This window comes from Theropithecus gelada, chromosome 1 (genome assembly GCF_003255815.1).
Source record: "Theropithecus gelada isolate Dixy chromosome 1, Tgel_1.0, whole genome shotgun sequence".
Classification (NCBI taxonomy): Eukaryota; Metazoa; Chordata; class Mammalia; order Primates; family Cercopithecidae; genus Theropithecus; species Theropithecus gelada.
The window spans coordinates 11,094,679-11,108,906 of record NC_037668.1 but is presented as its reverse complement, the minus strand read 5'-3'; the positions used below and the strand labels follow the sequence as shown (position 1 = coordinate 11,108,906).

Below are 14,228 nucleotides of genomic sequence, written 5' to 3'. Positions count from 1 at the left end.
GATACCTTTCCTTCCCTTTCCCACTTCCTAAACATACATTGGAGAAATCGTATGTCCAAAATTTCTGCTGGGTCCTACTTAAGGTGTATGTTTTCATTTTTTTTTGTAATTGTGGCACTTTATGGTGGATTTCATAGCTCTTCACTTCCAAAGCTAGGACAATAATATATTTTAAAAATCTTGTTCTGAGGAATTTTTTGAAAAATGTACACTATTCATGATAAGTGAGGAGCTCTTAAAATATCCCGGAAACAAAATAGGATTTGGGAATCTATGTCTCAGGGGACATGAATTAGTGTGTTTGGCTGAATGTGTGATGATATAATGGCTCTGCCACTGAAAGGCGTATAGAATCAGGCTAGGATATAGATTTGTCACTCAGCAACAGCTGTCATCTTAGATAAGTAGTTCTACTTTTCAGTGCTTGGAGAAGACCAAAAAATAGCTGCTGTTTAGTCCTAGGTATAAAATTATGTGCTTAGACATATAAAACCTAGTTATAAAACTTTATAGTTGTTTTTTGTTGGGGGGAGCAGAGGAGGAGGGAGAATGAAGTGACTACAGTAGTGATTATGGGTAAACTGAAGTTTTTGGTCAGAAACTTCCCCTTTATTTAGAAGTTTGGTTTGGTTCTTTAACAACCTGAATATCTTCACAAGTGACAGGTGAGGAATTGGGGAGATAGAGAGAAATGACATTTTTTCCCCTGTGGACACTTTATTCTCTGTGGGCTTTGACACAGCTGTTAGATATTCTTGCCAGAAATGCTGCCTGGGGTTGCAAGAGAAAAAAGTCAGTGACAAAAGGAAAGAAAAGTAAAGGAACCATGGAATGTATTTTTCACAGGGCTGCAAACCTGCTGCAGGTAAGTGAGGTTGGCAGCAACATGATTTGGCATTCTGTCCCGTTCTTTTTCCATCTTACTAGTGCCAAGGACTGATGCTCAAGAAGCTCTGACCCTTGACACCATTGAAAAGTCACTTGTCAGAGTACAGCACTTGGTTCCAGCCTTTACTCATGTATATATTTAAATCCAAGGAAAGCAATCAGAATTCTAGATTTAAGGGTGGGTTAAAGAAATGGATTCTTAGGCTTGACTTGCAGCATCATTTGACCTAAGAAAATTATACTAGATAATCTGAATTTGAAAAATTTTAGGACATACAATTCTTGGCATTAAGCTCCTAAAGGTAAATATTTTAAATTCTAGAAAATCTTCCCTGGTAAATCTGGCTCTAGCCTTCTGCATCAGTCAACTTCCCCTGCCCCCCAGCCCCACTTGTCTTCAGGAGTACAGAAGACACAGGAAAGGACCATCTGGCCCAGCATGCCAACTTTTTATTTGGTTGCTCAATCCCACCTTCCTGTTTGGATCACCCCTCCCCTCTGCCCATACTTCAGAAACCAATCAAGGTGTCTCCTGAACTCATTTATTCCCTTTGTTTCAACTGCCTTTTTGGGTAACTTTTTCCATATGCTTACATCCTTGACTCACAACAGAGGTTTTTTTCCCATCCAAAATGGCCTGATTAGACTCTTAGGAAAAACCATTTACTCAAATATGTGACAAAGTACTTCTAAAGATCCCAAGCAGCTTTTCATTACTTTTGATGGCCATAGCTTATGTAAGTAGAGGAAAAATTTCTGTGTTTAAAATAGCTGACAGGCAGCGACGCTGAGTGGTATGGAATTGAAGAACATATTGTTAGCACTGAATCTTTACTCGCACAAATGAAGTAGTCTAATCTAGGTTTGGACCTATAATTTATAATTATTTTAGTTTAATTTGGCATTTATTTTGTTGACCCAGTTTGGCCTCATTCCCTTCAACATGGTGACATTAGTACTATTTATATTGCCTGTTGTGGACCAATTTTCTTCAGCTGTTGCTAAAACTTACTAAAATGCCAGATGTCATGTTGGAAACACGAAACCTGAAAGAAGGTCATAAATCACAAAAACAAACCATAAAAAATAATAAAATACCCTGAGTGCTGTGCTCTGGAGCTTCCCAGCTTTAAGTCTCCTTTTGTTTACCCCTCTCCCCACTTCACTGTGTTTCCCACCCCCATCTTTTAGGGCCAGGGGTGAGGGGAGCTCAGCAGTTTCTCACCTAAGGCTTGATTGTTTATTTTGCAGATTCTGAGCAGAGCACTGGTTCAGATTCTGAGGTACTCACTGAGCGGACTTCCTGCTCCTTCAGCACTCACACTGACCTGGCCTCTGGCGCTGCAGGCCCTGTGCCTGCTGCCATGTCTTCCATGGAGGAGATTCAGGTGGAGCTGCAATGTGCTGACCTCTGGAAGCGGTTCCATGATATTGGAACTGAAATGATCATCACCAAAGCAGGCAGGTAAGGACAAATTCCTTTGAGTGGCCAGATTCAAAGAATTTGCAGAAGTAGGAGCCATTACATTCTTCCATTCTTATTTATTTGTGATGGCATCAATAAAACCAAAGCAGCTTGCACTCACTTTTCTGCATTTGGACATCTTGGTAAAGTGGTTCTGTTGTGTTTGCTGTGATTGTATTATGTTCCTCCAAGGGCCATTCAAATGTAAGTCATGTAAATCACAAACATTTTCCACCTACAAATGTATTTCAGCTAATACTGAAAGTCCATGGTATCTTAACAGCCAAAATATAAACAATTATGCTACTTTTGTGTTTTCAAAGCCAGTGTACATAATCTTACATGTCATGGGGAACAAAAATCCCATCTTACTGATTATGAGCTGTTTTCATGAACATAGCCATTTAAAGTAAAATAATATTTTGATTGGGTCCAGTTTATCTACAAGTATATAAGGAAACCTCCCAATATAATAAGATATTTCCAAGCAAGTGTTTACTTCACCATTAAATACTTTCAAGAAGTTTGCTTCCCAAATAACAACTTGCATCTTTTAAAGTATTTAAAGAAACAATGCTTTTGTAATAATTTTTAAAAAAAGAATTGGCTTGATGCATGTTCTGAGCCCTGTTGATGGTCCATTGTGTTTTATCATTGACTTGAAATTATCACACAACTTTATTGGTGACCTATGGAATTTCTTGCAAAACTGGTTTTCTAGGATTACAAAGTTTTAAAAACACAGCTTCTCTTGATATAGACACTTTTAGTTAAGTGTGTTTACTCCTTTATTGGTGTGTTTCAGCTTTCCATAGTTAAGTATCTATTTTGTGCTGGACACTCAACACACATCTTTGAAACTTACAGGAATCCTATGAGGTTGGACATAATCATCCCATATATGGATTAGGATGCAGAGGATGAAAGACATTAATTAGCTTGTCTGAGGCACATGGGTACTAAGAGGCAGTTCCAGAATTCTGCATAAACCTGTGTGGCTCTAAAACAGTGGTCTCAACTCTGAACTGTTAAGAAATGGTTGTAGTTCTTGCCCCTTGGATTCAAAATGAAACTGTTTAGATAAAATTAAATTTGGGCCAGGCATGGTGGCTCACGCCTGTGATCCCAGCACTTTGGGAGGCCAAGGCGGGTGGATCACCTAAGGTCAGGAGTTCGAGACCAGCCTGGCCAACATGGCAAAACCCCGTCTCTTTTAAAATTACAGAAATTACCTGGACGTGGTGATGGGTGCCTGTAATCCTAGCCACTTGGGAGGCTGAGGCAGGAGAATTGCTTGAAGCCAGGAGGCAGAGGTTGCAGTGAGCCGAGATCATGCCATTGCACTCCAGCCTGGGTGACAGAGCAAGACTCTGTCTCAAAAATAAAAAAATAAATAAATTTTGGACTAAGCTTTTCAGCATATAGGAATAGTTCATTGAAATTAAGCAAAACAATTATGCTACTTTTGTGTTTTCAAAGCCAGTGTATATAATCTTACATGTCATGGGGAACAAAAATCCCATCTTACTGATTATGAGCTGTTTTCATGAACATAGCCATTTAAAGTAAAATAATATTTTGATTGGGTCCAGTTTATCTACAAGTATATAAGGAAACCTCCCAATACAATAAGATATGACAAAAACATGAAGTTAAAATAAAGCTGAAATTTTGTTTATCTTCTTTCTCTTCTGGAACTCTCTTCCTTCTCTCAGTAGTGAATAAAACCATTAAAGGCTTCCTAGGGGGAGCAGCTGGGCTGGATAATTGTGTTCAATACCATCTCTTTTTTGTTGCTTGGGTCTCAGTGTACTTCTGTTCCACATTTTGGGGTGTAAAGCCTTGGAAGAAACAAAGTAACTCAAGGAAAAATTTTTTAAGGTTTTGGTAGAAGAGTTGGTTTGGAGAGAGGAGAAATATTACATTTTTTTTTTTTGTCTGTAAGATTTTCCAGTTTTCTTTTTGGGTTTTTACTTTATTACTCTTGGGTCTGTGCATTCCAGTCATGTTTGTTCCTGGCATCACTCCTTTATTCCCTGTCCTTCAGTGAATTGAGTTCATTTGAGCATCTCTTTGACAACCCTCTTGTGACTCATTTTGTAATTTCTTCTGCAGTATTTTCATTTCCGTATCTCTGATTTCACAAATTCACCTTAATATCTGGATACTCTACATATTCCCCAAGACAGACACATAGTTTGTTCTTTAGTAATAATTGAAATCATGTGTTTAAGTTTAGAAACTACATCAATGCATTCAGTTGTCTCAACTGTTGTTACTACATCTAATTCTTTTCAGGTAATTCTGAAACAACTCAGAATCATACAAATAAGGCTTTCTCTTCTGTGAATTTTCTTCATTCCTTCTCATTCCCCTGGTTGATTTCTTGCTTCTCACTCATTTTTCTTCCTGTACAGTATTGTCAGTATTATTTTCCATTTTAATTCCAAACTCCACCTTCTTAGTTATGTTAGTTATATATGGCTTTCTCTCCTTTTTCTCACTTAGATGATCTTAGTCAACATCTACCTCCTCCCACACCCCGAACTGTGATCCTATTGATTCAGAGCTACTGAAGTCTATAGAGCCCTTAGTCTTTGAGTGTACCAACCCAACCTGCATAATCAGCACCATGGACAGAGGTGCTTGCAAGGATTAATGGGTTTAGAAGACAAAAGAACTGTCCTAAATTTAGCCATAAAATTAAAACCAAACAGATCTCTTTTTATAAAACATGAAAGATTAACTTTCCTTTAGAATGTTGTGACTTCACTTGATATTCTATGCTAAAATGTGACAAAAAGAAAAAAAAAGACTTGCAAAGATTTTAAGAAGAGAATTCAAAGGTAGTCACAGAATTTTAAAGCAGGGGGGGCACCATGGAGATTATCTAGTCGATTTCCTTTGTTTTATAGGTGATGGGGTTAAATGACTTATCCAAAGTCACATAGTTCATTCATTTTAGAAGCTGGATACTGGAAAGAGATGGGTAGCTTCTCCATTGAAGGTCATATAACTGTTCCAGACAAAACAGATACTGAATTTAAAAATCTAACATTTTTCTTTGTAAAGTTATGAAGAAAAGAAGTCTCTCTTTTTCATGTAATACAGCCTCTCTAGGTGACTGGGGGAAACCATATTTTCTTATCTCAGGTAATAAGTGAGAGGACTTTTGCCCTATCTCTGGCAAGATGCCCTCCAAACATTTACATATAGAGGGAAGCTATAAATCAGTGTTATTAAGAAGGGAATTACTTATCTGTATTTAAATGTATAGATTAAGGTTGCCAAATTTTTGGAATTAATTAATGCAAATTAAAGTGCCTAACCTATAGTGAATGTTAGATTTAGTCAATATGAGTATCCCATCATCAAATTTCATTAGCCCACCATAAGACAAAAGTATGAGGCTTTTAAATAAAAATTGTGAGGGTAGGGGGAGAAATGATATTTTTAAAATGATATACCCATAGAAGCTTCTGAAGAGTAATAAGGTGAGAAAGATGAAATAGTTACATATTAATTTTGTAACTATATAACAATTAGCCACCATCTCTATTACAGGACTGTGATCCTTCTTGTGCTTTCCCTCAGATATGATTATGATGTCACTGACCTACTGCCAGGGGATATTAGCCTTTTGGGTTGCTTTTCCTGGATGAGTAGTGAGTGTTTAACTAGCACAGAGAGCCTCTCCTGTGACCAACCAGTACCTATTTGCAAGATGGCTGTCTGAGGTCAGGGTATGGTCTATGGCCATGAAATGGAGCAAAGCCAATTAGGCCATATGTGGATCAAGCCTGTGACCTTGACCTCATTAGCACTGTGCTCTGCCCAGCTTGACTAACTAGCCCCAGATGGTTAAGCTTAATGCAACATTTTGCATACAAGTAGCCTCGAGCACATTCAGGTCAATCCAAATTTTTGAACTGAGGACTTTTTATGTCCGGCTTGATACAAAAGAGCTTGAGCTTGATGTTTTTCTTCTTTCTTATGGTTAAAGAAGAATGGTGAACTTTATTCTAGACTTATTGAAACTCAATACCTCTTTTGGGCTGCTCTGTCTCCTCCTCTCTTCAATTATGAGAGAAGTTGTAAAGTGCTATATCCTGACCTCACTTGCTTTGGCAAGTTTAACAAGCCATTGTGGTAGAAACAAGGTATTGCCCAGAGGCCACGAGAATTCATTTGGTATTTGCTTCCAATTCCACAGGGTCCTTCTTCTGACACACACGTTGACAGCCTGAGAACTTGCAGAAAATTTTCTACGGTTTTACGCATTAAAAAATCTTGGTGGCTCTTTGTTTGGAGACTGGTCACACCTTCCTTTTTTCTTTTTTACTTGAGAGACTATTTTTAGAGTGGTCATTTTCAAATAAACTCAGTTGAAAATATTTTATGGCAACTTGCAATAAACTGAAAAGCTCTTTGGATTATAAGAAGAGTGTAAGTTGCTGTACTAACCTTTAAAAAGATTATAGCTATACCTGATGCAAATGATGAGTTGATGGGTGCTGACGAGTTGATGGGTGTAGCACACCAACATGGCACAAGTATACATATGTAACAAACCTGCACGTTGTGCACATGTACCCTAGAACTTAAAGTATACAAAAAAAAGAAAAGATTATAGCTAATAGGAAATGTATGCCTGGCTACACACATCCACACACATGCCTATGTATACATATATATCACAACAAAGATTAACTAAAAATACAAAGCAGGGTTGAACCCTTGGAGAGTATGAATCATCAAATAGGTCAATTTAAGTTAAGAAGAGATACTAGTTCAGTAGTATAAGTCTCCAGTATATTTCGTAGTGATAATTTCCAAAGTGAAAAAAATTGGCCAACTTTGAGAATTAGAGGACATTAGAATTTGATGTGCTTAAAGTATCTAATAAGAATACATTGTTTAGGCCGGGCACATTGGCTCACACCTGTAATCTCAGCACTATGGGAGGCCGAGGCGGGCAGATCACGAGGTCAGGAGTTTGAGACCAGCCTGACCAATATGGTGAAACCCCGTCTCTACTAAACATACACATACACACACACAAATTAGTTGAGCATGGTGGCTCATGCCTGTAGTCCCAGCTACTCGGGAAGCTAAGGCAGAAGAATCCCTTGAACCCGGGAGGTGGAGGTTGCAGTGAGCCAAGATTGTGCCACTGCACTCCAGCCTGGGTGACAGAGCGAGACTCCATATCAAAAAACAGCAACAACAACAACAACAAAAACAAAAAACATTGTTTTAGCTTTTACCCCTGCTACTTCTCCCATTCTGATTTCTGAGCTTTCTGTTTTATTCATCTATATAGGAGGATGTTTCCTGCCATGAGAGTGAAAATCACTGGCCTAGATCCACATCAGCAGTACTACATAGCAATGGACATTGTGCCTGTGGACAATAAGAGATACAGGTAACAATAACTGGGATGTGGAAATGTGGGTATCACCAGCATTCCAAGACAATTCTTCAAACTCCTTAGAGGAAATATTTTAACAATGCATACTGTACAGGGAACAAGGAATGGAGACTATGTCAATGGCCTGTGGCAGAGCACCAGGTGGAAAAAGTGTTAGCTTTGACCTGGGATTCCCTGCTATGTCTCTGGATAGAATGGGACTGTATAGTGTCTCCCAAGGTAGCAAAAATCAAGTGGATCTTAAGTCTAAATTTAATTTAATTAATATTGGAAGTGATTAACATATTGAATAATTTGGTTTGTGAAATGCTAAATAAATTGGGGTGATTTATTTTGGAAAGAGGAAGGAGAGGTGGAAAAATAAAGCATATTAAAATGTATATTTGATGGATTACCCCATAGATGATGGAGAGGAAGAACAGGAGAACTGGATAAAATTTCAGGAAGAATATCTACTTAGGGAGAATTATTATTCATTGATATGGATTGTGAGTGAGATTGTTAAGTAATTTTCCCTCAAACTGATTAAAAGCCAATGTAATCTCCATGTCTCTTGGATGGCTTATACATAGTTCTTGCCAGAAAAAAAAGTTGTGGCTTATTTGTTCTCTTGAGGTCTCACTCAAATCAGTAAATCATTACTCATTTTTGAAATATCTAAAGTCTAAGAACTTGGCCCTAAACCCATGAATAGGGAGGCAAGTGTTGATGAAAAAGGCCAGGACTAGTATGGCAAGCAGGGAGAGAGCTGGCTGAGAGAGACACGGTCTGACTTTCAGCACTTAGGAGAAAAGATGCTTCCAGCTTGTTTTAGGGAATCTTGGGAGCTGTGATTTGGACTGGGTGCCTCTATTTCTCAGGGTCCAGGTCCCATGTGGTCCTTTAGAACTGAGAAGCAGGAAAGTGCCAGATCCATGAAGATGTTTCTTCTGAACTACGAGAAAATTGGCAAAGTTGGGAAAACTGACTTCCTTTGCTACCAAACGTCTTGTTTCCAGTGACTTTGTGGGAAAATAGTGTAGAAGATGATGTTCAAAACAGGTTCATCAAAGACAATGTGAACTGCGAGTATTTCGTGGTGTTTCTGAAAAGGTTGCAGTGAGGCAAAGGCCCGTCGTAGAAATTCCTCAAAGTCCAGATTCTTAGCAAGGAAATGGTTAACCAGTGAGAGACTTGGAAGGGCTCTGCACATGGCTGCATTTTATAGGACAATATGGAAGATGTTTTTAATAAGGAACAAAATCCTGAACAAATGGCCAAGGGATTATATGGTTTGCATTTGAAAGGTGAAAGGTTGCAGTAAAATGCCTTTTCTATAGCTAGACATGTGAGTTCAGGATGCCTGTGTGCACACAGGGGTGCATGGCATGGAGAGAGGGAAGAAAGGAAGAGGGCTGTGAGAATGTTTTCCTTGCGAGGGCTGTAGATTTGATCATTAACCACAACACTTCTCTGCCCTCCCCACTCCATCTTTTTGTCCATTTCTATCTCTATTTCGTTTCCCTGCTTATCTGCCCTTCTCTTTTCCTCCTTTGATTCTCTGTTTCTTTCCCATTACTTCTCCATTCCTGTAATCTCTTTGTTTTTCTCTCCTTTCCCCTGTCTCAACTTGTTTCCTGGACCTCTGTCCCTTCTCTGCCTCTGTCTCTGAATTTTCCTCTCTTTCTCTTTATCTCAGATATGTGTATCATAGCTCCAAGTGGATGGTGGCTGGCAATGCTGATTCCCCTGTGCCCCCAAGAGTTTATATACACCCCGATTCTCTGGCTTCTGGAGACACCTGGATGAGACAGGTGGTCAGTTTTGACAAACTCAAGCTCACCAACAATGAATTGGATGATCAAGGACATGTGAGTCAAAGAATCCTGTCTCCCCTTTCTTTCTCTCTTCCCCTGTTTGTTTTAGAGCTGGCTAGCCCCTGTCTTTTACAAATAGGTAAAATAAGGAATCTCTGTGCCACTTTAAGTCATTTTAAGTAAGTAAGCATAAAAGTGTTTTTTTTTTCCAGTTAAATTCCATTTATTACAAATCTAACATTTAGCAAACATCTGTTATACATCAAGTTGTGTTTACCAGACAAAGTCCTTGTGCTCCAGAGGCTTACAGTCTAGTCAAGGAGGCAAGACAGAAAAACAAGACAAATTAACCAGTGGTAAAAGAAATCACAACATTCAGTAGAATAACCCAAAGGCCATAAAACAAGAGAAACAAGTGAATGACAGTTTCAACTAATTTGTCAAGAATTTTTTTTTTATAGGGAAGACTAAATCTTAAGGTTTTCCAGGTATAACTGGAACATGTGATGCTATTAATATATCTCTGGCAGTGAAACACATTGAATTTTCACTGAATGGCAGGACCCATACTGGGTGCTATGGGAAGATTGAATAAGTTAAAACCATTGCTTCCATCTTCAAGGAAATAACAATTTTCTGAAAGAGTGAAAACCCATATCTACCATTCGCTCTCACATAACAAAATAATGTTCACATATTCAATAATGAATGCAAATAATAGAATGTAGAAATTTAAAGACAGCATGAATACATGCTGAAAATTTGAAGCTGGAGGGAATAACTAGTCACATGGCAGAGGTTCTGAGACCTTTTAGTGATATGTTGTCCATTGATACTAGAGAAGTCATTCGGCATTATCCAATTGAAGCAAACATATTACTTTTACCATCCATGATAAGGATGTCCTGCTATTTGGTTCCATGTAATGCTATTTAATCGCTTAGTTCTTCCTGGCAAGTATACTGATTTCTAGTTTTCTGTACATCTCACCTCCAATCTGTCCTTTTCCTAGTGCTTCTACTTAGTGATGTATTTTGCATGAGAGCAAAATGTGGGTTCCTTAAAGCCAAGCCTGGTACAAGTCCCCTTTTTATTTCAGATCATTCTGCACTCTATGCACAAATACCAGCCTCGAGTTCATGTGATTCGCAAAGACTTCAGCAGCGACCTTTCACCCACTAAGCCTGTTCCTGTTGGGGATGGAGTGAAAACGTTCAACTTTCCTGAGACTGTGTTCACCACAGTTACGGCCTATCAGAACCAGCAGGTAAGAGGTGGCCCTTGAGAGTCTTCTGCTACATCTCTTTTTAAGGCAAGAAATGCTTAGTCCTGCATGGCACTGAAGAGTTAGTATGAGAGAAAAGAGTTTTTCAGTACACACAAGGCATTGGTGATAACAATATGGTAGTGCCTAGTAACAGCTTACACCATCTAGGTTTAGATCAGAGACAAGATCTTGACTGAGAAGACCAAACCTATTAAATTATTTTTATGTCTCTCTGTACTTGCACCTGTGTTCATGATCTCTACTACATCCTGGCAAATGATCCTCATCGTTTGGAATTCCTTTGCAAGTACTGAGGTTTGAGTCATGCCTTCTCTCTTATACACAATTTTCTGTGTATCCTTCCACCAGGCTACATCAAAGTCATCAGGCTATTGTGGGTCTATTTAAGACTCACCACTTCCACTTACACTTTCAGATTAAATTTACTTCTGTGTGACCACCAGCCACATCGTAACATCTGTAAGTTTATATCTGTAATACATTCATTCATTCCATAAATATTTATTGAGAACATACTATGTTCCAAGTTTAACAGAGAAATAGAGCTGATTAAGATGTATTTTTTGTTCAAGAAAAGAGGAATTTTTGTTGAATGAAAGACGTGTAAATACATAATGATAGGAAAATGAATTAACTCAATAACAGAGATGTAGGCAGAATGTTTCTTGGTTTGTGGAATAAGGTAAGTTTTCCTGGAAGAGTTGACACTTTTCTGATGTACACACACACACACACACACACACACTAGCCAGAAGAATGCAGGAGAAATATGTGTAGGAGAGGGGGAAGGAGAAGTCAAGTCTGGAATTACTGTGGGTATTCTAAACATGTTTTTTGTTTTTGTTTTTGTTTTTATATATTTTTTGGAGGAAGGTGGCTAGGTGGACTTACAAGTGGTCTCACTTTACACAACTCCCTAAAAGTTGCATAAGAATGCCATTTTTATTAATTGGATGATATTTAATTATTTGTCAAAATATGTAATTACAAAGACTCTGCAGTGAACCTTTCCAAAACAAAGAAATTTTTTGTTTATCTTGCTTGAAACTGTGCTTACTTTTATTTGGGGCCTATGGAAGCAAAGTGAATGTACACTGTTATACTCAATACCTTTTGTGTTGGATACTCTGCTTCGTGCTCTAACAGTGAAAGCAATATATAGAAAAGCATTCATTTACTAATTCTTTATCAAGTGATTATTATGTGCCAGGCAGCTGAAGGTGAATTATGTAAGTATTGACTCAGATAAAAAGGGTATTTCTATCTTTCATGGTCCTTCTGCATAAGGTTCCTTAGGTATTATTTACTTTCAGAGGAATTTGACATACAACAACCTTTAGTCCACTAAATGTTAAGTACTATACAGTGTTAGACTTCTCAGCAGCTGTAAAGTGTTTCCAACTTCAGATTTTCCTAGTGAATGCTACATTTCATCAAAAATAGAAGAAGAGCTTTAGTTTGGTTTGGGTGCTATTTAAGAAACTATTAAACTGTCTCAAATTCCTTAGATAGTAAAAATGCAGAAGCCATGGAGGATCCATACAGAAAACTGTAATAATTAAGATTTTTCAAGCTCTGATACAAGATATAGCATCAATATAGACATGGACTTTGGAGCAACCGGAACTTTGGGATTAGTTCTGTCTCAGAAGAAGGGGAGTAAGAGTCTGAGTTCTCTGGATAACTGATTAGACTTTTCTAAGAGTACTCCAGCCACCATTTAAAATAGTTAGTTTCTGATGAAGGCAGTGATGTGACAATAAATATTTCAACATCAGCATTTACTTTGTAGAACACTGAAGAACAAACATTCTACTGCCTGATTGAGATCAGTTATAGAGACCAGGAGAGCCAGTATTGTAACCCAAGTTGAAACTAGAAAGCTACAACTCACTTTGACAGTGAAAGAGGACCAAGCATGGATTTCTGACAGCCTCTTCACATCCTTTACCTTCTTTCACAGATAGTGTTCTAGTACATGAGTACATTTTATCACAGAAATATTTTGTTTACATCTGGGCTGAAGTGGGAGCAGGATACCATGGTTAAGATCATGAAATTTGGCAGCAGATAAACTAGGTTTGATTTCTGATCCTTTCATTGACACTGTGTGGCATTAATTCCTTTCAACTTGCGTTTCCGGTCTTGAAAATGTGCCTGCCTCTTAGAGCTATGAGGACTACATAAGGGAACGTGTGTAAATTCACAGATACAAACCTGACATCTAATTAATAGTAGTCAGCCTATGTTGCTCTGTGGCTGGGTCTGAACAGGCATGAAAAGTGGGGCATAGAAGCAATTTTAAAGAATAAATTGCTTATTAAGGAAAAAGTGCATTGTTGGAAATTGGAGGAGCTGCAATGGCTCTCAAAGGAATTATAATCCATAGGTAACTACTTTGATCTCTCTGTCGTCATGTCATATTGTTGAATTCATGATGTGCTGACATTCAAAATAGATGAGTCATACTCAATTCTGCCCATTTGGGATCAAGATGACAGCTTTTGCCTGTTTAACAAGCCTCTAATCCCTGGATAAATCAACAAGCATGCTTATTTAACATTCCCTTTGGCTGTGCAGATATGATTTAATATAATACAGTAACTTCTAGTAATACAAAATAACCTTGAGTCTTTCCCCCAGGGATCCTGAAGTTTGCATCCTATAGGTCAGAGCTGTTACCTAACTGTACTTTTCAGACTTGTTCTGAAGATGCCAGGTAGCATAAATTGTTCTCTTTTGTGAGCTATTTTCACCTATTACTGTGTTTTTTATTCTTCATAACCTTCTGGAATGAGAACAACCAATATGGCAAAATTATTTACTTCATCTATTTCTTTTTAAGGAAATGGTTAGTAGGCCTGTGAAACAGTAAAGAGAAAAAAATTTAGTGGTAGGTCCTTAGTGTTCTCAGGAACTTGTTTGGGGAAACACTGAAGAAAAGACAATAGAGGGAATGTAATGGAAATGGAACATTACCCTGACTTTCTAATGAAAAGCAGTGTTCTGCTTCACAGACAGCAATGAACTAGACATTCGGAGACCTGGGTTTTAGTCTTAAATTTTCTACTAGCTACACACGTTGCTCTGAGCAAGTTGTGTTTTTTTTTTTTACAATCATCACACTTCAGTTTCTTCTCTTAGAAAATGAGGAATTGGCCTGTGCTTTACAAGGTCCCTGCTAGCTCAGGAATTCTAATTTATCCCTCTTTTTTTCTGCATGATTTTTAATGAGGATTGGGAGCAATTGTTCTCAAACCAATACAATCAACACGATTTTCAGCTACTGAAAATTATTACAATGTTCATGTCTGAAAATTGTTTTTATTCACCAGATAATCTATACCAATACATTTTTAA

The 14,228-nt window shown here is 38.0% G+C and overlaps 1 protein-coding gene across 2 annotated transcripts in view; it reads left to right on the top strand.

Moving 5' to 3' along the window:
• Positions 1-14,228, top strand: part of TBX15 (T-box 15) — a 108,022-nt gene that overhangs the window by 55,369 nt on the left and 38,425 nt on the right. For both annotated transcript variants that reach the window (XM_025370369.1, XM_025370360.1), the window contains exons 2-5: positions 2,140-2,353; positions 7,677-7,778; positions 9,463-9,634; positions 10,680-10,847. In XM_025370369.1, the coding sequence (XP_025226154.1) occupies positions 2,253-2,353; positions 7,677-7,778; positions 9,463-9,634; positions 10,680-10,847 (543 nt within the window). In that variant the 5' untranslated portion in view covers positions 2,140-2,252. The remainder of the gene's footprint in view (positions 1-2,139; positions 2,354-7,676; positions 7,779-9,462; positions 9,635-10,679; positions 10,848-14,228) is intronic.